Source organism: Squalius cephalus (genome assembly GCF_949319135.1).
Source record: "Squalius cephalus genome assembly, chromosome: 5".
In the NCBI taxonomy this organism is placed as follows: domain Eukaryota; kingdom Metazoa; phylum Chordata; class Actinopteri; order Cypriniformes; family Leuciscidae; genus Squalius; species Squalius cephalus.
The window spans coordinates 2470073-2495087 of record NC_137126.1 but is presented as its reverse complement, the minus strand read 5'-3'; the positions used below and the strand labels follow the sequence as shown (position 1 = coordinate 2495087).

Here is a 25015-nt window from a genome sequence, read left to right as displayed (position 1 = left end):
TACTCTTTAAAAATACACTTAATTAGATTTTTTTAATGATTGAAATAGCAAATTTAGTTATATATTACTACTACATTGATTTCAGTATACTTACATAAAGTATAATTGGAAAATGTACTTGAACATTACATGAGTTTACTTAAAGTAAAGGTTTCAATGTATTTTGATAGTCCACTTTAGACATTCTACTAACTAACTGTCACGGTTGATGAGTTCACTGTCTCTTCCTTGTCTCGTGTGATAGTGTAGTGTGTATGATTAGTGTGGGTGTGTCCTCTGATTACCGCTGATCATCAACGCCAGCTGATTCCACTCTACTCAGCTATATATTCTCAGTGACTGGTGTCTTGTGTTGTCAGATCGTTGTGGTGTTTCCAGTGTTTGTTCCTGTTCCCGTTTGGCATTCTCTCATGGTCTCCGTTCCTGTTGGATTGTTCGTTGTGTCTTCGTCTCCGTTCTTCGTCTTCACTCTCTGGAACTGGACTCGTCATTTATCCACCATCCACCTTCAGCCCGGTTGCACGTCGAAGTCCTGCGTAACTCTCCCGCCCCTATTTTGTGTGGACCTGACCTTCTCTGTTTATTCTCGAATAAATGTGATTTGACCTGCTTTTGCCTTCTCTCTTTCGTTCATGACACTAACTTTTACTAAGTAACTTTGCAACTACATGTTAACTAACTCTCATTAGAGTGTCAGTAGACTGTCAGTAGACTGTCAGGTGTTAGGGTTCGGGTTAGTAGTTGTCAAGTAGAATGTCTATTGGGGGACCAACAAAATAAAGTGTTAGCAGATATTAAGCAGACAGTCTATTAATACTGTAATGACAGTTAGTTGACATGTAGCTGCAAATCTACTTATAGTTAGTAGAATGTCTAAAGTGGACTATCGAAATAAAGTGTAACCAAAATAAACTTGACTTAGGCTATACTTCTTTTTTGCAAGGGAAGACACACATTCTTCTGTGCCCGAAAGCTTATCAATGCTGTCTTCGGAGGATGCACGCGAGTTAGGAAAGGGATCAAGGCACGTCCAAAATCAATGTTATGTTCACTTGCTGTCTCCTGATCTTTGAAAAATTAAACTTCTTTTAATGGCATCTTAAATCCGAAGCACGGCCATACACATCCGTCTCACACAGTTAAAACCCAGTGTCCTCCTTCCTCCAACCCCAATCAAACATACCTGAACAATCAAATCAAGATCTTCAGGATTACTTCCTAATTCCCAGCAGTGTGTTTGATTAGGGTTGGACGTGAATTACTCGAGGACAGTGCAGCTTACACAAGCTTGCAGTGGTGAAAAAAAAAGAAAGACAAAATACAGAAATTGAAGGTAATTGTAGTGTTTAGGCATTCAGGGAGGCAAAGGAGTAGCTATTGTAACTAACAAGGGAACATCAGCAGGGAAACATGAAGTGAACAATGTAACAAATGTGGACACACATATCTTCAAAATAAGAGTCCCAGACAGACACAGGGAACACAGGCAGGGATCGTGACAGCAATAATGCTTCATCAACACCCGCTTAAAACTGCGTCAGAACAAAGATGGACTCTCATTAAAGTTCACTTATAAATGACAATTATGTCATCACTTACTGTTATCAAATATGTATGAGTTTCTTTGTTCTGGTGAACCGAAAAGAAGATATTTTGAATAATGTTGGTAACCAGACAGTTGATGGTAGCCTTTGACTTCCATAGTGTATTATTTGCTTTTAACTTTATTTTGATGGTTTCTTTAACACATTCTGTTGTCTATAAGTAACATTGCACCTACATGTCTACTAACTCTCATTAGAGTATTAGTTGTGTATTAGTTGTGTATTAGTAGAGTATTAGTAGAGTATTAATAGAGTATTAGTTGATTATTAGTAAAGCATTAGTAGAATATTAGTAGAGTATTAGTAGAGTATTAGTAGTGTATTAGTAGTGTATTAGTAGAGTATTAGTAGAGTATTAGTTGTGAATTAGTAGAGTATTAGTAGAGTATTAGTTGTGTATTAGTAGTGTATTAGTAGAGTATTAGTTGTGTATTGGTAGAGTATAAGTAGAGTATTAGTAGTGTATTAGAGTATTAGTAGAGTATTAGTTGATTATTAGTAAAGTATTAGTAGAGTATTAGTAGAGTATTAGTAGTGTATTAGTAGTGTATTAGTAGAGTATTAGTTGTGTATTAGTAGATTATTAGTAGAGTATTAGTAGAGTATTAGTAGAATATTAGTAGTGTATTAGTAGAGTATTAGTAGAGTATTAGTTGTGAATTAGTAGAGTATTAGTAGAGTATTAGTTGCGAATTAGTAGAGTATTAGTAGAATATTTGTTGATTATTAGTAAAGTATTAGTAGAATATTAGTAGAGTATTAGTAGAGTATTAGTTGTGAATTAGTAGAGTATTAGTAGAATATTTGTTGATTATTAGTAAAGTATTAGTAGAATATTAGTAGAGTATTAGTAGAGTATTAGTAGAGTATTAGTTGTGTATTAGTAGAGTATTAGTAGATTATTAGTTGTGTATTAGTAGAGTATTAGTAGAGTATTAGTTGTGAATTAGTAGAGGTAGAGTATTAGTAGTGTATTAGTAGTGTATTAGTAGAGTATTAGTTGTGTATTAGTAGAGTATTAGTAGAGTATTCGTTGTGAATTAGTAGAGTATTAGTTGTGAATTTGTAGAGTATTAGTAGAGTATTAGTTGATTATTAGTAAAGTAGTAGTAGTGTATTAGTAGAGTATTAGTAGACTGGTAGGGTCTGTTGAAGGACAAACACAATAAAGAGTTTGCATATATTAAGCAGACAATCTACTAATACTCTAATGACAGTTAGTTGAAATGTAGTTGCAAAGTTAATTATAGTTAACAGAATGTTCTAAAATGACAATCAAAATATAGTGTTACCTATTTTTTTCCTACTATGGAAGTCAAAGGACTGTTTGATTACCAACATTCTTTAAAATATCTTCTTTTATGTTCAGCAGAAGAAAGAAACGCATACAGGTTTGGAACAACATGAGGGTGAGTAAATGATGACAGACTGAAGTGAACTGTCCCTTTAAAGACTGATTTCCACATGAAAAAAAGAGCACGACTTACGGAAATGAACGAGAAACATTCATCCAAGTTAGCTCAATCTAATATTCCATCAAATGTCGAGAAGACCAACTATCCAAATAACATCCAACTATCGCATGATTCCTCTCTTCAGGCCGTGACAGCGGCTGTGAATAATTAGTGTCAGGAGTATGAGTGCTCGTGTCAGACCTCTCGGCTTGGACACAGATGGTGTTCTTCCCTGCAGACTCACGGGTCACGTTAGCATAGCTAATCACTGTCAGAGAGACACTTCATATCTGCGCCTGCTAACACACACTTACCACACTGACACCAGCCGAGAACTCTCTCACTGTCTTGTCATGTTTGGGGAAATTATTCTGACTGAATGGCGTTAAAGATCCACAATGGTAATTGATTGACTCTGAGGGCACACAAATAGAAACCTCACGCTGAGCTTAATCAAGCTTATTGAGTCTCTTTCCTACATTTTAAGGTATAGTTCATGCAAGATGTTGATTCTGAAATGATTTTCTCACACTCACGTCATTCCAAAACTAAGCACCAGTTGTCTATAAAACGTGTGTGTTATACTAAATTAGCTTTGTGTGAGCTTGTCAGTTTTATTTGTTTGCAGTGTAATTTGCAATTTGCATTTGTTTATTTGTAAAAAGTGTAGTTACAAATGATCTTCAGTTGAAATACCAAATAAAAAGCATTTAAACACACAAAATAGCTTTGTGTGTGGAAATGGCATCTGTATCTGTGCTTGCAGATAATATAATATGAAATAAAAGGCTACTTATTATGATTTATTGTCTACAATATGACAAACAAGTTTTAAAATTGGACATACAAGTTCCAAAACAAGTTAAATGAAAGTATATTTCAATGTACCATAAATGCTTGTCAGTACATTCAGCCATTAAGTAAATATGAAATTACATATAAAGATGTGCTTAAGTCCTACTTAAGTGGGTCAAAAAAATATTCTAAAGTTCAATTTGCATTTATTATAAATGTAAACTATAAACACCATTTTTTTATTGCAATTGACTTGCAATTATCATGCAATTAGTCACTTTCACTTTCAAAATCTGTCAGCACATGCTTCGTATGACCTGCTTTAATTGTATTTTATGATGCTCTTTTATCAGTTGTTTTGAAAAAATGAGCGTGAGAACGTTAAAATATTCCTTTAAACCATTTGCACAATTCTCAAGAACTTCTAAACCAATCAAGTGTGTTCCAGGCTGGCATCTCTGACCATAAAACTGGCATAAGCAGCTCCCCTCCCTCAACCTTTCTGAGTCTTAATCTACTTAAGAGACCAACCCCGCGTGTAAATCCATGCAAATGTGCGGTGGGAATTGTGTGGAAAGCAAAATCACCAGACATGAGAGAAAAACTGAATTTCTCGACACAAAATGCAGCGTCAGGCACAGAGGAATTACTGTATCATACTGACCGTAATATTTGACTGTGCATTTGATTCATTTGGTTCCTTTTTATTTCTGGAAAGGCCTAATCTACTCGTAGCGCCACGATGGATTCTCACGTCCTCTCTGTGTAATTGAGTTCCAGCTCTTTGAATTAGAGAATCCAGCTCTGCGCCAGAGTTTGTCCCATTAGCTTGTTTGTTATCCTCAGTGGATGCAGGGGGGGGGGGGGGGGGGGAGTTTTGTGCTAAAGGCAATATTTTTTTGTGGGCAATAATTAAAGGTCCTGGAAAGATTTCATTTCAAAGAGCCCAAGAAAGTGAGCCGGTGCGATGAGGAGTTTACAAATCAAGGCTAATGTGGATTCCCTTCACGCTTCTCTATGTTAGCGCTCCGACCCGGCAGACTACGCATTCACTCGGGTTTAATTCCAGGGTGGAGACCGGCGCCGGGAAATTGTGGCTGAGCGCTGAGGCTAATGGGAAGGGATGTTTTTAAGCTCTGACCTGATTGGGCGTCAGTGGCGTGTTGTGAATTTATGAAATGATGAGGCGAAGTCTCTTCCGTGTTTGTTTGTTTTTTTAGTTCAATGCATATTTATGTTTTAATTTGATGTTTACATGGTGTTAATGGAACTGAGCATACTTAACGGAAATGGAAAATTGTGAAATGACAAGTTTTTGGACATCATGGTCATAATCACAGACTTAATTACGCAATTATATATACAGATGTATTTAAGTCCTACTTAAGTGGGTCAAAACACTCAGTTGATTTAATTTACCACAAATGCAAACTAATACATTTTCCTTTATTTTTTTTGTTTATTTAAAGTGTCCAAAAACATTATATTCAGTTCACACTTATATTCCTTTATCTCTGTAATAATTGGGACTACTCTTTTTAACGAATGTCAAAGTGTACTTATTTTGCACAAGATCAAACTTAAAGTCTATCAGCAATGGCTCATATTAACTACTTTGTATTTGTATTATGATCTTTTAACACCATTTACATTATACTATCAATACTATAATATTTGTTTGGTTTAGGGTCCAATTCTCTCTATTAACTAGTTGCTTATTAGCATGTATATTAATAGGATATTGGTTGTTTATTAGTACATATAAAGCACATATTAATGCCTTATTCTGCATGACCATATTCTACATCCCTTAAAGGGTCATTTCACCCGTGGAGACATGAATGTGTATTGAAAGTGGGTCATTTATGTAGAAGAAATGTGAAATTATTTTTGAATTTGGAGCTTTCTAGACTGAGAAAAGCCAGAAAATGTATTTTTGGCTTATGTGGATGAAAGACAACAACTCCCAGAATGCACTTGCTTCGCTGCCCTACAAGGCCACTCCCAAGCCACGCCTACCGGTAAGACAGCGCAGTTGAAAACAAAACCATCAAGGCAAGGCTAGGCTACGAGTGAGTCTCCGTGACAAGTTTGCCCAAAATGTCCGGGATTCGGCTTTTGCGTTCTACAGTCGCCATTCATCATGTTTACTGTGGCGAGCAGGACGAGGCTGAGGGGCGCGGGAGAACGGCGCGAGGCCGGTGCGTCATTACTGACGACCGACACCTGTGAGGCACTGTTCTCGTATCTCGCACGGAGGAGCAGGTATTTTCTTAGCAATGGTAAAACACACATCAACCGATCACGCCACCGGCCTCGCGTCTTTCAACCGATCACGCCACCGGCCTCGCGTCTTTCAACCGATCACGCCACCGGCCTCGCGTCTTTCAACCGATCACGCCACCGGCCTCGCGTCTTTCTCCCGCGGCGCTAGCCTCGTCCTGCTCCCTGTATTACTGTGATTACTGATGAGCGCGCCTGTGAGATGCACCGGTCTCATGGGCTATCTCTCACGGAGGTGCGGGTATTTTCTTAGCAATGTTAAAACGCAAATCAACCGATTACTTGTTTAGCATTCATGTAAACATTACATTCAGATTCACCAATCGGGGTGAATTCAGTTAGATTGAAACAAAAGGTGAGCATGTAAACAATGGATGGCGACCGCAGAAAGCAAAAGCTGAATCCCGGACATTTTTGTCGATCTCGACGGCCGGACATGTCCGGGAAATAGAGTATGGTAACCCCTAATACTAGCTTTCTTCGTCCCTGTTTTCTGCAGGTTTCTGCCGTTGAAATCAAACGCACTCGCACTGATCTGTGATAGGTCTGTTAGCGCATTAGGTCCAACCCCCTATGGGCGGGTTTGAAAGGGTGGATCTAGTGCTTGTAGTCTTAACAGAAATCCCCCCCTCTTACACTTCCTCCTACAATGACGCAAAATGACGATTTTTGCGTCATTGTAGGAGGAAGTGTAAAGAGGTAAATACAGATTTCTCTCGTCTCGGGGGAAAATGAAAAAATGTTGCATGACCATTCAATAGTATGACTGGATTTCTAACAATGCAAAGCTTAATGCAAATGGGTGAAGTGTCCCTTTAAATCTTATTGAATACCCAAACTTAACAACGACCGTACTAACTATTAATAAGCAGAAATTAGGAGTTTATTGAGGCACAAGACATATTTAATAGATATAAAGAGAATTGGACCCTAAACTAAAGTGTGACCATAGTTTACATTAAAATGCTATTTATTAAAACAAAATCAAGTTAAAAAGCATGTTTTGTTTTTCTGACCTTAAGTCACCAGATACTCATCAATATGTGTGTCATGACGGTCGATGGACAGAGAGGCGGAGGTCCATTCAGACAGTTCATTCACAGATCAAGCTAATTTTGGTTTTAACATGTGGTTTACTCGGTAATTAGTTTGTCCATTTCCACTAGTTTGACTCATTGAGGCTGATTTGCAGACTGTTGTGAAATCTGCAAGGGTAATGAGCCAGTGTCAGTGTGATGGAGGCCGTCTCACCTGTGTTTCCATGTGTATTTCCTCATTCACATTCACAGCACACACTGCTCTCTCTGAAACATTCACTGCTGGACAGTGTCGACTCAGAAAAATAACCCTGTACAGCTCGACATATGGAACAATCATCAGAAAATGTTTGTTTGGAATGGAACCGTTTAGAAAAACTATATATAATGGATGAAGTAAAAAAAAAAAAAGTTGGGTTGGGTTACTGTTGGGTTAAAATTTAATAAAATAATTTGAACCAATGGTTTGGTCAAAAATGGACAAACCAAACAATTGGTTAAAATTCTTCTACTAAATTGTTAGCCCATTGTCCATAATTGACCCAAACATGGGTTGAAACAACCCAGCATTGTTTTTTTTTTTTAGAGTGTAGGTTATATTTATAATTTATATAAATATATAATTTAAAGATGGTGAAACTTAAAACTTAAAGCCTTTATAATGTGTGTATATATATATATATATATATATATATATATATATATATATATATATATATATATATATATATATATATGGTAACACTTTACAATAAGGTTCATTAGTTAACTACATTAGTTAACATTAACTAATAATGATCTGCACTTATACAGCATTTGTTCATCTTTGTCAATGTTAATTTCAACATTTACTAATACTTTATTAAAATCTTGTTAACATTAGTTAATGCACTGTGAAATAACATGAACAAACAATGAACAGCTTTATTTTTATTAACTAACATTAACAAACATTAACAAAAACAGTAATAAATGTATTGCTCATTGTTAGTTCATGTTAGTTAATACATTAACTAATGTTTAATAAAGGAACCTTATTGTAAAGTGTTACCATATATATATATATATTGGACTTGTGTTCACCACAGACCTCATTTCAGGCATTTAACCAAAAGCCCATTGACTTCAGGATGATGTAACCGGAAGTTGAAAAATAAGAACTTATTTACAGGTTTTAGGATTCATTCCCACAGCTATTGATTATTTCTTGGATGTCAAGCTTTGGTTCTTAATGGGCAACCTCATCCTTCCCTTCCTAGTGCACTAGGTTTAGGAACAGATCTAACAGCGATACGTCAATGAAACACATGCGAGAAATCTATTAGGTCATGAGCAACCACAAGAAGAGCTTTGGTTTGTGTGTGTCATTGGGTCAGTGCATTGCAAACCTCTGGTGTGAGTTTGTCCTCTCTTCCGGCCAGTGGAGGAGCTGTGTGTAACGTTCTGGAAGTGTGTTATCTCCATAGTGGTGTTGGTCCGGAAACTCTCTTTAAATCTCTGCATCAGTGCCTCTACGCTCTCTTGATCGGGGTCCATCGCTGAAACAAACACACACACACACACAAGGCTGTGAGACACACACCTCTGCTGAAAGGCGTTAGAGGGCAGCGCATGATTTACTACATGCTGAAAATGCTGTAGTCATGGTTATCTATTCCTGTGTATAAAAAAAAAAGAGAGAAGATAAATGAATGTAAAGGGCGAGAGATGATTTACTCAGTAAACGGTTTGTCCTTAAAAGAGAATGAGGACATATGAGTTATGCACAATCTCCAGAACTTCATTTATCCTGTCTTTAACACACTCTCCTTTCCTGTCCACTGTCTTATCTCCCCACATCACCTCGTTGCTCTCCTCATGAACAGGCACTCTTTGATGCATTTTGGAAAGAAGGCTAAAAAAGATGTGGAATCTGAAAAAGTGCAGGTCATGAGCGAAGACTATTCGCTCTTCAGCAGTTTGTAAAAGTTTTGTTCTCGCCATGAGAGTAAAAGTCGTAGTGTACTATAATAATCCTCCTGAAGATTCAAGGTTCAGCTGTGACAATCCTTGAAAAATGTCCAAAACGTCCAAAATTACAGTGGCAGTGAATTAATAACTGGTCAATAGTATGTGGACAGCCTTGACCGCATTTGCTAATCCTTTAATTTCAAAACCAAGGACACTGAGATGCTATAACTTCCAGTGGATGTCGGAACGTGGATAAAGGGATTTGCTCCCATTCGGATGCAGAAGCATCAATGAGGTTTTTAGTGTAAGTGCACTTAAGTGTGTTAAGAAACATAGTCATGAAAGTCTACTCTCTTTAAGTGCAGAAGTGGCCTTTTATTTCATTAATATTATATTATCTGCAAGTACAGTTCTTTAAAAATATTCTTTTAAGATTGGAAGTACACTACGAGTGCACATTCACTACAACCGAGTGTGTTTCTTTTTCCCTGCGACTGTTCATCGAAACACCCCTAAAATTGTACAGATTGCAAGCTTTGTTTTGTAACACTTTTAAATTTTGTCATTTTAAACAGTTAAACCCATAGATCAAAAGGGGGGTGTCCACATACTCTTGGATGCAAACCTTTATTTTGCATTATTTCAGGTTCAGGGAGTCACGCTATTAAGGTCATGCTATTACTCTTACAATTCGACTAGAACCATGTGACGTTACAGGCCAAATGGAGAGTAACTTCATTTTTATTGACTTGCCAAAAAAAACCCCGAAAATTCCACACAGATGGAGCACATCCAACAACCTTCACATGTGTGTGTGTGTGTGTGTTGTAGTTTATGTAGGGTCACTGTGAGATTTGAGTAAACGTCTTGGGCTCCCCGTTTGGAAATCAAGAGCACTTCCAGACGGGGGGCCAAAGGAAAGATGGGCAAGGGTGGTGCGATGCTCACAGCCTGCAGTGTTAGTATTATATTTCCAACTGGCAGTAAAACAGACTCCCTCAGGGGACACCGCTGACCCATCTGAACATGTTCTGGCCCATTTGCACCACAGCAGAGGCATAATATATAAAAATAAACTGCCCTCTTATTGTCTGCGCCAGGAGTGGGAGGAGGTGAAACAGAGAGATGGAGTGGGATGAGATGCCTCAAATAGTCGCAAACAATTTATCTCCCACCTCCATTACAAAGACCCATCGCTACTCCCATCGGCCGGTGCTGCATCACAACTTCAATTAACTTGAGATATGTAGAGGGCCGCTCTCTCGGCACAGGCGTAATGGCTCTGGACAGGGGCGATTTCCCCCCGTGCCGTGAGGCTTTATGTCGAAGGCCCCCTGACGGAGAAGTTCGCAGATGGATGAAGCCGTGGTCCCTGTAGTGAGCGACTGGTTATTTATTTTGCTGGGTTTCACTGGTGTGTGCCATTCTGTCTAATTACCAGCTGCTTGTTTAATCTAAGTGTTACACTCATGTGTGGATACTGTTCACAAGACACACGATCATTGTGGAAAACAATCGTATCACTGCATTTACAGAATAAGTCATGTGGAGTTGTTCTTTTGTTTGAGTTTGGAACAAGCCAGCCAAAAATATAAAGGTGAGTCTCTGCAAACTTAAAGCTGCAATCACATTTAATTCTGTCTGGTGAAGTTGTGCAGGCAAAATCTATTCATTACAAAAGGAACCTATGAAATCAGGTATTTTGTACACACACACACAAACACACACACACACACATATATATCTATATTCATATGTATATATTTAGTACACCATTTTTAAGTAGTTGTTCCAGATTTTAATTATGCCAATTTATAGTGTGCCAAAAATACATTTAGTTATACTCAAGTACATACAAATAAATTGTCCATAAGTATACTATTTTTTCACTAAGGTTATATATATATATATATATATATATAGCACATTTCAACTGCCTGTTCTGTCCCTGTGTTCCCTAGTTATTTTCCTTTGTTGTTAATTAGTTTTACGCACCTGTTTCTGTTCAGTTGATTACCCTTCCTGTGTGTTTAAGACCTCAGTTTTCTTTTGTTCAGTGGTCAGGTATCGTTTATTATTTATGTAGTCGTGATGTAAAGTCTGATTCATTTCTACGAACCGGTTCTTTCGGACAGTTTGTTTCAGTGAACCGGTTCAAAAACCCATTCATCGCTTCCTTACGTCATCAAGCAATGATGGCACTACACATTTATCTTCTAACATCTCAGTGTCATGTTATATCAGTGAAATGTATTCAAATAAAGCAATTTGTGTCAATGCATATTGAAACATTCAAATAAAAAGTTATTTGTGTGAACACATATTGCTGATAATTGCCTTAAATTCACTTAAGTTAATGGTGTTTATCGTCACAGTTTCATTCGCAGATCCTTCATGTCGGATACCAATATTGTAGCCTACATCTTCCTATGAACCATTTTAAAGGTGCCATTGCATGGATTATTTTATTATTTTAGAATGTTTCCTGGGGTGCCCTTATAATGTTAGTATGTTTTTTAGGTCAAAATTTGTTATAATTTAGTAATAAAAAGCATTTTTAGCCTCTGATTTGAACGCTCTGTTTGAAGGGGCGTGTCTGTGTGAGACTTCAGTGTAAACGCCCACTGCTGTGATTGGCTGCTGTGAGACTTCAGTGTAAACGCCCACTGCTGTGATTGGCTGCTGTGAGACTTCAGTGTAAACGCCCACTGCTGTGATTGGCTGCTGTGAGACTTCAGTGTAAACGCCCACTGCTGTGATTGGCTGCTGTGAGACTTCAGTGTAAACGCCCACTGCTGTGATTGGCTGCTGTGAGACTTCAGTGTAAACGCCCACTGCTGTGATTGGCTGTGAGACTTCAGTGTAAACACCCACTGCTGTGATTGGCTGCTGAGAGACTTCAGTGTAAACGCCCACTGCTGTGATTGGCTGCTGAGAGACTTCAGTGTAAACGCCCACTGCTGTGATTGGCTGCTGTGAGACTTCAGTGTAAGCCTGTTGATCACGTGAATGAAGATCTTATCATTGCAACGCAGTTTCTGCACTCTCACTAATGATTTCACCAATGCAAACATGATGTACGTACAGTAAGAGCTTTGTTGTGCAGTGTAACAGCGTCATTGATTTCATAACGAGTTTTGGCAAGATAAACTCGATAAACTCGCGCTGTGTGATTGACAGCTTGGGCGATTGGAAAGGGATTGTTCTTTGATCGCTTTCTGTAAATTAATCACAGTTTAAGTAAGATTATTTTCATCCTACTAAGAGAAACGACGTGAAGTTGATCGTTTAGTCACTGGCTTGATTTACTGATGCATAAACAGTATTGAACGACTTTGAGAGAAAGATTATCTGTCTGAACTTGAACAATTACACATCAGACATCCACATAACCCACTGGTTCTTCAGAGGCTCGGATGAAGGAACTAAAAAAATACCTTTGTGTTCATTTGTACATCCAAACACTGAGCAACTGCCATGCTTCGCTCGTTTGCAAGCCATGATGTCTCTCGAAGAAAAATGATTCGGACGATGATTCGGCTGCGCCGTTCCGCCTGGCCTTGAACATGGGCTGGCATATGCAAATTTTTGGAGGCGTACATATTAATGATCCCGACTGTTGCGTCACAGTCGGTGTTATGTGGAGATTCGCCTGTTTTTCAGGGGTGTTTTTCAAAAACGAGATTTAAATAAGAAGGAGAAAATAATGGTGTTTGAGACTCACTGTATGTCATGTCCATGTACTGAACTCTTGTTATTTAACTATGCCAAGATAAATTCAATTTCAAATTCTAGGGCACCTTTAAAAGAACGATTCGTTCAAGAACTGAACATCGCTATTATGGAGTTGTTTTGCTGTTTCCTGAGTTTCTCATTGATCCTCTTGATCTTGTGAATTTATTTTTAAAGACTTTTACGTTTGGTTTGTTCTCCTCATCTTCGTGCACTCATTTCACCCTACATGACAAATACATAGTATACAGAAAATCTCAAATGCTTGATTGCTTGTATCGTCAAAAAATGCAAACCACATAGAGTAGCGGCTCTAATATGCTTAATGAGACTATAAGGCATAAATATATTAAGATATTATAAATATTAACATCATGCTGCTTTGAATCAATGTGTCTTGTGAAAAGAGCTACAGTATATAAATACATTTTACTTGACTTGAAATCTTCTGGATATGGCCAGGGTCCCTCCTTCAGTGTCTAATGGGATGTTTTCTCCTGTTTTATTGTTCATCAAGCAAAAGTCAGAAATATCTCAAAAAGTTGTACAGTATCATTGATGTTCAACGCACAAATAGTGTGGAATGAGTTACTCATAGAAGTGGTATCAAGAATGCTGATCGAGGAACATGGCTATAGGATAAATGCTGTCACCATGGCTGATAATACAGTGATTATAAATGGAAAACAGTTGTTTCTAAATATTCTGAAAGCACAAACACAATAACAGCAGTTCTGCTGTGAACTGCATGTGTTCTTTTATCTGTGTAGCGCAGTGGTAGACTTTGAGTCGAACGCGGTTTCTCCACTGTGGACCCACAACAAAGACAACTGAAGACAAAACGCCTTAATTCAATTTGAACGTGCTCTGTCAGAGTCGATACTGCTGAACTCTCATTAGACTAAGCTCTCACTGAGGCCTACAATACTATTGCACACATGATCATTTCTCTAAATCAATTTACAATCATTTCTTATGTATTTGGCAATCCAAAAGAGGGTAACATCCTCTTTCCATTGACCAGGGAAAAGGAGAACATAACAAAATATTTATAATAAAAAATGCAAAGACCACATCATGGCTTTTGAAGATTTGTGTTGATGCTCTTGGGAGATTTAAGCTTTGAATTACAGATTAAAAGCAACAGTCAGACTCCAGAAGTAAAAAAATGCCATTCATTTTCTCCATAGAGCAATATACTTTCAACCAAACACCTTTGATACACACCAATCATAAACTCTGAAATTATAAACAGTGATGTTTCTGAACTACTTTAAACGATTGTGATTTCAAGAGATCCACCATTCCCACAGAAATGCAAAATGCAGCAACTGTCCATTCACATGAAGCATTGCAAATGACATAAGATGTTCGCCTTACTCTTTAAAACTTCTGTATTTATGCAATACCACATGATCAATCGTGCTGTTCTGAATTTCAGCACAGTTGCGATTTGGCCACTCAGTTTAGATTTACAATCATTTCAATATTCAATATTTAAATCAATTCATATTCAATTGCTTTAGTCTTTGCTTCTAGGCGAGGTGGAGAGAAGTTACTGCATTTAGTACGGTGAAAACGCCAAATCTTAAAAAATACCATTGGCGCTTTTCCACTGCATGGTACGGCTCAGCTCGGTTTGCTTTTCCAATGCAGTTTAGCACCAGTTCAAAGTGGCTGGGATTATAGTTGCGCTGTCTCTACTGCCGTGACATCATCGTAAACGCGACAAACAAACGCACAACACATGAGCAATGGAGCATATCGATGGAATGATGTTCTTGATTCCCGGCATGTGGATGTGTTTCACTGCAAGACGAAGAAGTTTGTTTTTTAGCGGGTTTAGTGTCTCGTTTTGCAAATCCAATGATGCTGGTAGCGACATTTTCTTCTAAAACAATTTTCACTCATAAATTGCTATTCAATTTCACAAATAACAAGAAAACACATTGCAAGTAACACACTGAATTAAACGTGACAATTTGAAGTAGAAAGACACTTTAAAATAATGGTCCAGAACACTAATAGTTCTTGAAGAGTAACTAGGTAACACTTGAGTAATTAGTGATTAATTTTATGACCACGTTCAGAGTAAAACGTGTGAAACATGTTACTATTGTGATTAGTAAATCATTGGTAATTCTCTATAATTTGTCATTGTTAGTTATTGGTTCTTAATGAGGCTAATCTCATTCAGTAATTAATGATTCCCTAATAAGGAACTATCTCAGTGCTGAATTTGTTATTTTGAACATCACTAGTTAATCTTGTTTCTATAATGGCGGTAGCTGAAGTGTTAATGTAGCATTACTCTTTTGTCATGCAATACTTCCAGCTCAGTTGCCTAATAATGACAGACCATATAAGTGTAGCCAACATGCTTTTAGAACCAAAGCATTGAAAAAGGTGACGGTCAGAGAGCAAAGTGTGGTAAAGGCGCGGTAATGCTCAGTATTCCCTGTCGTGTATTTGACTGTGCTCATGGCTAATCCAGCCACAGCTAACCAAACAAATCGAGATTGAGCCGGATCCACTTAAGACCCGACCTGCCATGACTGAGAAGTACAGGTTAACTGCTCCATGCATATTTCATGTCCGCGGCCCGTGTTTGTTCTGTTGGGAGTTGGAGATGAAATCTTTAAGAGTCTGCACTCCTCAGACGCCCATCGTTCATCCCTGATGGTTTGCTGTGTGTCTGTCTTGCTCGTGCTGTGACAGTTTATTGATCGGATGCTTATAAATGCAATCAGTTGCTTTTCCAGGGTCATCCCATCATTTGTTTAAATGGGATTTGGGGGTTTAGTTGGCTGTTGTTCTAAATGTCCACTCGCGAAATCATTCACGACAGCCAAGATAGGACAATTTGTTCAGCCAACTCAATTCTTACTGACCGCGCTAGACGTGGATCAATAAAACATACAACTTTTGTTGTACCACACAGAAACAACATTGATGTTGAAAATGACAAAATATTCGCAGAGCCAATAACCAGGTCAGCGTGTAAACAGAATCTGGCGCTTGTGTCCCAGTTCAGTGAGTAACCTGAAGAAATCGTCTCTAATGATTTACTCTTTAACTGTGCATTTTTAGAGACACTCACAGTCTGAACTGGGTCGTCCGGCACCCGGTGACTGTCTGGACTCCTCTGTGATATTGATCACACATCACGACTGGCACAAACCGAGACAAAATCACTGCTACACCCTGCTTGAGGCTGGAATACACTACATGATTTATACCCCGATTTACAGCCGACACAATTTGCCGAAAGTCAGTGCAGATGTTGAACAGTCGGAGTTAACAGATTTCACAGAAAATTGTGCAGTGTATGATGAGCACAGACTCTGATTTTGTGTCAGAAGTAGCACAGGCACTGGGATTTGTCGTGTCACACCGCATCCAGTGTAGACAGCATCACTGATTATAATGGGTTTTTATTTGCTTTTGTCGCATCACGTTGCACCAGTCATTCGTTTAATGTACGATGGCCAGTTTAAATCTGTAACCCTTCACAGAGTCGGCAAGTGTATGATGCCTACAATAAAGTTTAAAAAGTTGTGTAGTGCATTCCAGCTTTTACTTTGTAAACATAAGTGAATTATTAAAAAGATAAACACCTCAACCATTCTTGCGCTTTTTATGTAGGTTCTTTATGCATAAAAAATGAATGGTAAAAGTTTACAGAAAGTATTTGTTGGCATTAGATAGCTACACTTACATTTGATAGTAGGAACTAACAATGAGCAATACTTTTAAAGCATGCTTCTTAGTTGGTATTAAAGGGTTAGTTCATCCCAAAATGTAAATTATGTCATCATTTACTCACATTTGTGTCGTTCCAAACCTGTAACTTCATTTTCAAAGCACAAATGAAGATATTTTTAATGAAATCTGAGAGATTTCTGTCTCTCCATTGAAAGTCTATTCACTCAAAAACCTGACACTTCAAAACATTCATAAAAGAAATTCATATGAATTGAGGGGTTTAATCCAAGCCTTCTGAAGAGACACGGTTTTTTATTATCATGAACATTGCATTTAGGCTTTTATTTTTGGATTAAACTATCCAATTCATTTGACGATCCCTTTATGAATATTTTAAAGCATCTGGGGCTTTCATTGGAGGGACATAAATAAATCAATTTCATTAAAAACAAAAGTCTTATGAGTTTGGAGTGACATGAGGGTGAGTAATTAATGACAGAATTAAAAATCTTTGGTGAACTATCCCTTTAATTTCAACATTTACTAATACATTATTAAAATCCAAAGTTGTATCTGTTAATATTATTAAATTAACCTGAGCTAACATCAACTAACAATGAATGGTTCTATTTGTATTAACTGTTCTGTAACAAATGCATTGCTTATTGTTAGTTCATGTTAGTTAATGCAATGCCTAACGCTACTAATTCAACCTTATAGTAAAGTGTCACCATATACAAAAAGTGTTGAAATACACGGAAGTCTTTAAAAAGACAGAGTGAAATTAACAGCAAGAGCATCAAACCACGGACTCCTTCATCTTCTTAACTGCTGCCACCGGGAAATGAAGAAAGATGCATGCGTGGGTTTGAGAAAGATATCTCTCAAGAAGATGAACAACTTAATATCAGAAGCACGAGCATGCCTGCTTTTTATCTAAGACAAGATACATATTTTGTCTGCCCTACCTAGAGCCTAAAACAGCAGGAGTTCAGGAACACGAATAAAGGTTCGAGAAAAGCTGCATTTTCAGCATCATTACTTACATGATCCTTCAGAAATCACTCTAATATGATGATTTGATGCTCAAGAAACATTTATGATTATTTTCATAGTTGAAAATTGTTTTGTTTTTTTCAGGATTCTTAACGTTTAAAATAAGCATTTATTTGAAATACAGTAGAAATGTTGTTTTTGATCAATTTAATGCATTTGTGATGTATATGTTTATTAAAATCTCACTTATTTGAACATATTTCTGTCAAAAAAAATCCATTATATCAGTCAGCAAAGGTTTTACACGCCTTGATTTTGTTTGTTTTGGACCCCTGTCATGCTGTTGAAGATGACATTTTTAAAAGCGATTATTTGAAGATTGTCCAGGAAGCGTGGAGTAATGTGAAAATTCGCACCTGTCACCTTTCCCACAAAATGATATCTGCCATAAACACCAGTGAATTATTTCTGCGTTCACAGATAAACACAACAGTGATCTGCATGATTTTGAAGAGTGACCATAACCAAAGCAAATCCATTCGCCGTCATCTGAAGCCCTGCGCCCTTTGTTTCTCCTTCACTCTCATCTTATCTTCTCTCCTCTCTTATCAGCAGCGGCAGTGGGTTAACTGTGTCTTTAGGAATTGGACACAGCCAATAGTAGTGTGTCGAGGTCTGGAGCTTGATCTCAGCGGAGTGATGCCAGCAAACCCTTCAGATAATCCACCAAACCCACTAGGGGCGCATGCTGTTTGTTCCAGCTTAAGCGTTGTGTACACTATGTGTCTATTACATGGGTCCCGTGTGACACAGGAGAATGAGATAGAGGAATGCCAATTACCCGCTTGACTACACGCTGAGGACTAAGACATAAGAAGCGACGGTCAGCCATAATTCAGAAAGAAACGGCGTCAGGGTCAAAGTCAGTTACAATCTGGAGAATCACTCGTCTGGCTGTCTGTGTGCAGCAGATGCTCATAAGAGCACGAGAGCTGTAATAAAGAGAAGAGCGGACTGACACGCGAGCTATAAACGCCGCTCCTGAGGGATCGTCAACGGATGGTGACAGACGTGGAGACGCTAGAGGCGGATCTGTGTCCAAATGTCCCATTATCTGGCAGAGAAACGGCCAGAGTGACAGTTCATGGCAGTTCAGCCGTTGTCATGAATGTTCGTGTTTGCTGTGAAAACATCTTAAACACTGCAGCTTGAAATCGAATTAGATATTTCATCAGAGCACTTGATAAAGGATATGTCTAAGTAAATTTTATGCAAAAGCTGAACACCGCAGAAATACGTTTCTTCCTCAGTATTTTTGCCTTGTGTGTTGAGAAGCAGAAGTGCATGATGTATTAAGACTTTGTTTCAGAGAATATGAGCAAATACGATCGTTTTAAGCTTAAAGTCGGCATGAAGTTGTGCTAGTCTTTTCTTCCCTATTGTGCCGTATATCCGAGTGAAACGCTTCTGGAACAAGAACACATGTAGGGCGGGGCTTTATTTTTTCTGTGCGGTATTGATTGGATGATTGGATGGTTGTGGTTTGCTATTGGCTGATCTCGTGTGATTGACAGGTTGCCCCGCCCTCGTCATCAGAGAAGAGATGCAGCAAGAGGAAGTTAATCTGATTCAAGGTTACCAGGAACATGAATTTAAAACAATAATAATGATGTGCACCCATGAATCATTTATAATGAAAAAGAAGAATTTGGATTTCATGGTGTCTTTAAACCTCATTAAGATCTGTTAGATTTGTACTTAAGACAAGACCAAAACATTGCCAATGGGGAGAAAAAAATATATATTACACAGTTTTATTTTAACGATATATAGACTTAGAAAATGATAGAACAATGATTAGATTAATTAAATGATGAATTTCTCAGTATGTGTTTTGGATGCTGTTGTGCTGGTGAGCAACCAGGCTTTTTAACTAGATTAACTAATCAGACTAAACTGGTCCACCAGATTCACCAGAGAGACCAATATAATTATAATAAGTATTTTTATTGGAGAACATGGCCCGGTTTAACCATCATAAAACCAGCACTAACCATATAGACCAGTCTTGACCAGGAGAGGGATGTGTACTAATAATACCTTTAAAATAATTAACAAATTCTACATAATAATAACAATAATAAATATAGCTGCAAGCAGCGATGACGGTATGTATTTGTATTTAAGTGGGAAAATATAAGAGGACTATTTGAAAGTGTATGTGGCAAATCCTTCTGCCAGCTGGTGGCCTTATGAAGTGACTCACAACAGCCATGTGACCAATACAGATCAAATCTGATCAAAATCAGCCAATATGTGAACACTGTATGTAAGACTCATTCTGTTTCCCGGTTTCCTGTTTAATCCCTCACCATGGCAACACGGTTTAAAATATCAGGAATATGTTTGCAAGCATAGTGAGTGTTTAACAAAAATCCTGGTTCACAAATCAAAAGTGACAGACTTCCTGTTGACTGTCAGTGCCAAAGCTGTTTGTGCTGAGGAGAACAATGTGAGTACTGTGTTCTATTGTTAACTAAAACCTTTATTATTTGATATTATAAACATATAAACAATATAGAAACAAAATAAGTCTAATATGCATACACATTTACAGTACCAGTCAAAAGTTTGGAAACATTACTATTTTTAATGTTTTTGAAAGAAGTCTCTTATGCTCATCAAGCCTTCCGTTAAAAACAAAACAAAAAAAAAAAAAAAAACAGTAATATTATGAAATATTATTACAATTTAAAATAATGGTTCTCTTTTTTAATATACTTTAAAATGTAATTTATTTTTGTGATGCAAAGCTGAATTTTCATCAGCAAGTACTCCAGTCTTTGGTGTCTTATGATCCTTCAGAAATCATTCTAATATGCTGATTTATGATCAATGTTGGAAACAGTTGTGCTGCTTAATATTTTTTTTATAACCTGAGATACTTTTTTCAGGATTATTTGATGAATAAAAAGTTAAAAAGAACTGTATTTATTTAGAATAGAAATCTTTTGTAACAATATACACTACCGTTCAAAAGTTTGGGAACAATAACTATTTATTTTTTAAGAAATTAGTACTTTAATTCAACAAGGATGCGTTAAATTGATAAAAGGTGATGGTAACGATTTATATTGTTAGAAATGTTTTTATTTTGAATAAATGCTGTTTTTATGAATAAATGCTGTTAACGTTTTACTCATCAATGAATCCTGAAAAAAGTATTCCAAAAAAATATATTAAACAGCACAACTGTTTTTCCATCATTGATAATAACTGAGTATCAAATCATCATATTAGAATGATTTCTGAAGGATCATAAGACACCAAAGACTGGAGTACTTGCTGATGAAAATTCAGCTTTGCATCACAAAAATAAATTACATTTTAAAGTATATTAAAAAAGAGAACCATTATTTTAAATTGTAATAATATTTCATAATATTACTGTTTTTTTTTTTGTTTTTTTTTTTGTTTTTTAACTGCAGGCTTGATGAGCATAAGAGACTTCTTTCAAAAACATTAAAAATAGTAATGTTTCCAAACTTTTGACTGGTACTATATATATATATATATATATATATATATATATATATATATACACACACACACATATATACACACACACACACACACACACACACACACACACACACATATATATATATATATATATATATATATATACACACACATATTTATTTATTTACTTATATTTAGACTTATTTTGTTTCAGCTAGTTGCCAAGGAAACATTTCATTTAGTTTAACTTGTACTAAAATAACAAATTTTTTTATAAAAATGAATAAAAACTATGAAGACATAAAACCTTGCCTTCTGTGCCTGTGAGTGTGGAAATAACTGTCTGTATCAGCAGGAATCAATAGTCTATATTCGTCATTCAAACAGTGGAACCGAATCTAGACCTGCACAAATACAAACCTTAGACAAAGCCGTGCTTGCTTACTGTTCTGAATCTCAATCATCACTTTGTTCATTCCAGACGGCTCATGTTGTTATGAAAATATTTGCGTATGGGAATGCTCAGGTAAGATGCTCAGGTAACGGCCGTCTGTCTGAGCTGTCTCTTGCTTTTATTACATTTACATTTAATCATTTAGCAGACGCTTTTATGCAAACCGACTTACAAATGAGGAGAGCAATAGAAGCAGTTAAACTAACACTCGGACAACAACATGTTCATGCTCAAGTTCTGGTGGTGCACTGACCCGTTGGCTATCCTGAACAGCCAATCAGAGTGATCTCTCGTATCGCCAACACACTGATTCAGTCAAACGCACACCATATGGTACACACTGCTAAACCTAGCCTGACAGACGCTCACCGACGCTTGGTGTGTCACGGCTCTTAGTCTTCTGAAGGTTAATGGGATGATAGAAGGACTGTAAACTTTACGGCAACCAAAATCAATAATAATGTGGATGAAACAACAATTACAGCCTTCGAAGAGATGAAGGTCCACCATGAAGCCATTTCAATTTCTTTCCAAATCCCAGCAGAATTTGAGTTTAGTGAAACCACAGGGAGGAGAGAAAAGCACATCTCTCTCCCTCTCTCCCTCTCTCCCTCTCTCCCTCTCTCTCTCTCTCTCTCTCTCTCTCTCTCTCTCTCTCTCTCTCTCTCTCTCTCTCTCTCTCTCTCTCTCTCTCTCTCTCTCTCTCTCTCTCTCTCCCTCTCCCTCTCTCTCCTCTCTCCTCTCCATCTCAGAGGGAGAGATACTGAAAAACAAGCTTGATGCTCAGCAGTGTGTATTCCCTCTGTGAATTATTCAATTTGAGAAAATCTGGGAGAAGCAGCGAGAGCCGGTTCTCAGGGAAAGCATCGAGTGACAGAACTTCTTCCCAGCGTGACGACAGAACAAGCGAAGGGCACAGATGACCGGGCGATCGATCACCAAGGGAGAACAAAATGAAATTAAATACACTTATAATGCGACACAGTCGTGACAAAAGGATCTTGTGAATGCTATAAAGGATATACCGTGTATACAGTGCAGTGTGTGTATGTCAAATCTCGAATATTCATTTGAAATATTTTCATGTTTTAAGTCATGCATGTTCTTTTGTGCCTTTCCATTACAATGTTTGTTTACAATGACATAATTAATATGCTTAAAAGGTGTAGTTAAAGATTCAGATTGAATAAGTCTGTTTGGACTGTTGAATATACTAATGCGTGGCTGTACTGATGCTGTATGTGAGACTATTTGGTCGTCAGTTTAAGAGCTTCATGACAGATTTATCAGCTGGAAAACCTGCAACCATGCGTTCAGTACTTCTCTTGCTCATGTCAAATATAGGTTGGCCAGATGAAATGAAATTGGGTGAAAAGAGACAGATTCCCTGCAGGTTCTTGCCCTCTGTATGAATAGCAGTAATAACACACTGAACTCTAAGTTAATGCATCATTATTCACAGCACTATTACAGCATCAACATGATTCAGAGAAACTGGGACTATTTCCTTTAAAGCATTGGTGTAACCATCATCTCTGCTGTTTTATTAATGGTTTCTTCCCCTGTACAAACAAATTGATTAGTTATATACCCATTTTCCGCTTTGTGTTGACCATCTAATTTTGGGATTCAAAAATCCCTTTTCATTATTGTTATACCATCAGTGTCAGTAATAATCAACTCAATCACCTTTACTATAAAACATTACCTTCACTGACAGATTATACTCAAATATAACTCCCATCTAGCTGTACATTTCCCTATATTGAAAAATATTGCTTTTTCTGCAACAAACACATACATACTGACTTTAAATAATGCAATATGTATGCAATATTTGCATGTTAAGGCTGAAACCCCAAAACATTATTTTGAATAACAGAGTGGGCACAAAAGAAACATGCCATGGTTTTCAACATTTAATTTGATCTATTACAAAAACGAAGTGACACTTGCGACATATACTGTTATTTATTCAAAGTACATTACTATTAATTTCTTTTTTTTTTTTAAGAAATTAATAGTTTTATTCAAAAGTGACAAAAATCATGTTTTGTAGCCTAATCTCAGTTTCCAATTTTCCCAGTTTTTCAATTAATTAGATATTTAGCTCCTGTTTCCATGTGTCTTAGTTCATGTTTCTATTTAGTTAATTACTGATTATGTTCATCTGTGTCTTGTTTAGTTCTCATTATCCTGTCTGAAGTTTGTTTCAATCCATTGTCTTGTATTGTCTAAGTGTAATGCTAGCTGTTCTGTTTTCTCATGTGTCCTAGTTTCTTGTTGGATTATCTGCTCTGTTCTTTGTTTATTAATAAAGTAAATATCTGCAATTACTCTTTCTCCATTTCTTTCAGCTGTCAAGCCATAACATGCACCATACATTTGCTTCTTTACATTCAAAAAATCCTTAAAAGAAAGTATCACAGATTCCACAACACAACTGTTTTCAGCATTGATAATAATCAGAAATGTTTCTTGAGCATCAAATCATCATATTAGAGTGATTTCTGAAGGATCATGTGACACTGAAGACAGGAGTAATGATGCTGAAAATTCAGCTTTGATCACAGGGATAAATACTACTGTTTTTACTTTATTGTTGATTAAATAAATGCAGCCTAAATGAGCAGAAGACTCAAAAACATACAAATATAATAATAATAATAATAATAATCTTACTGACCCCAAAGTTTTGAATGGTAGTCTAAAATAAGTGCATGAACTATTGTACTGTAGCTTTTTGGGGTTTGGTTTGAGTTTCGTACCAATAAATACCTGTTGAACTGTTGTGTAGCTCGAACCACAAATGTAGGGTTTGGGCACGAATCGGCCATTGAAAAACAAGAACAACACTGTGTGTTCCCAATTTTATGTCTGAGGTGGAAAAATATGATTTAATGAAATTGGTAATGACAGTTTCCTGCAAATAATTTCAAAACAAATCAATCTACACTTGTGTCATATGAAATAAAGATGTTTATTTATGTTTCACAGTCATCCTGCTCTCTTACTGGCTTTTATACCTCAGTTTAATGTGGATCAAGTCCTGTAAACACCTTGAAAAAGAACATTGGCAAAAAAGGTCACGATTGTGAGATGTATGTGTGTGTAATTGGTTGTGGTCATGAATGGCTGAACGCTCTCCTTTATAGCGGCACTCTGTCCCACTTTCCTTTCTTGTGCTTGACAGTGAAGGTCCTTCAACATGGATAGTAAGGACACAGAGAACAATACTTATGCTAATGATGTACAGTAAAATAATGGTAATTTATGGATTCACTTCACTAAGTCGACCCAGACTGTAATGATACCGTTAAAGAGACACTTTATGACAAATGATCATGGCTGATGTTGTGCATTTCTAAATGTAAATATGTCCATGCATGGGGGAATCTCACAAAAACAGGTCCGTCACATTTCACCCCCAAATTAAAAGAATTAATAGTAGTGTGTGACTGTTTTTAGAAACATTATTGCACT

At 37.0% G+C, this 25015-nt stretch overlaps 1 protein-coding gene across 1 annotated transcript in view; it reads right to left on the bottom strand.

Moving 5' to 3' along the window:
• Positions 1-25015, bottom strand: part of astn2 (astrotactin 2) — a 479465-nt gene that overhangs the window by 263977 nt on the left and 190473 nt on the right. Inside the window, exon 4 of the mRNA XM_079872092.1 lies at positions 8562-8711. Within this exon, the coding sequence (XP_079728218.1) occupies positions 8562-8711 (150 nt within the window). The remainder of the gene's footprint in view (positions 1-8561; positions 8712-25015) is intronic.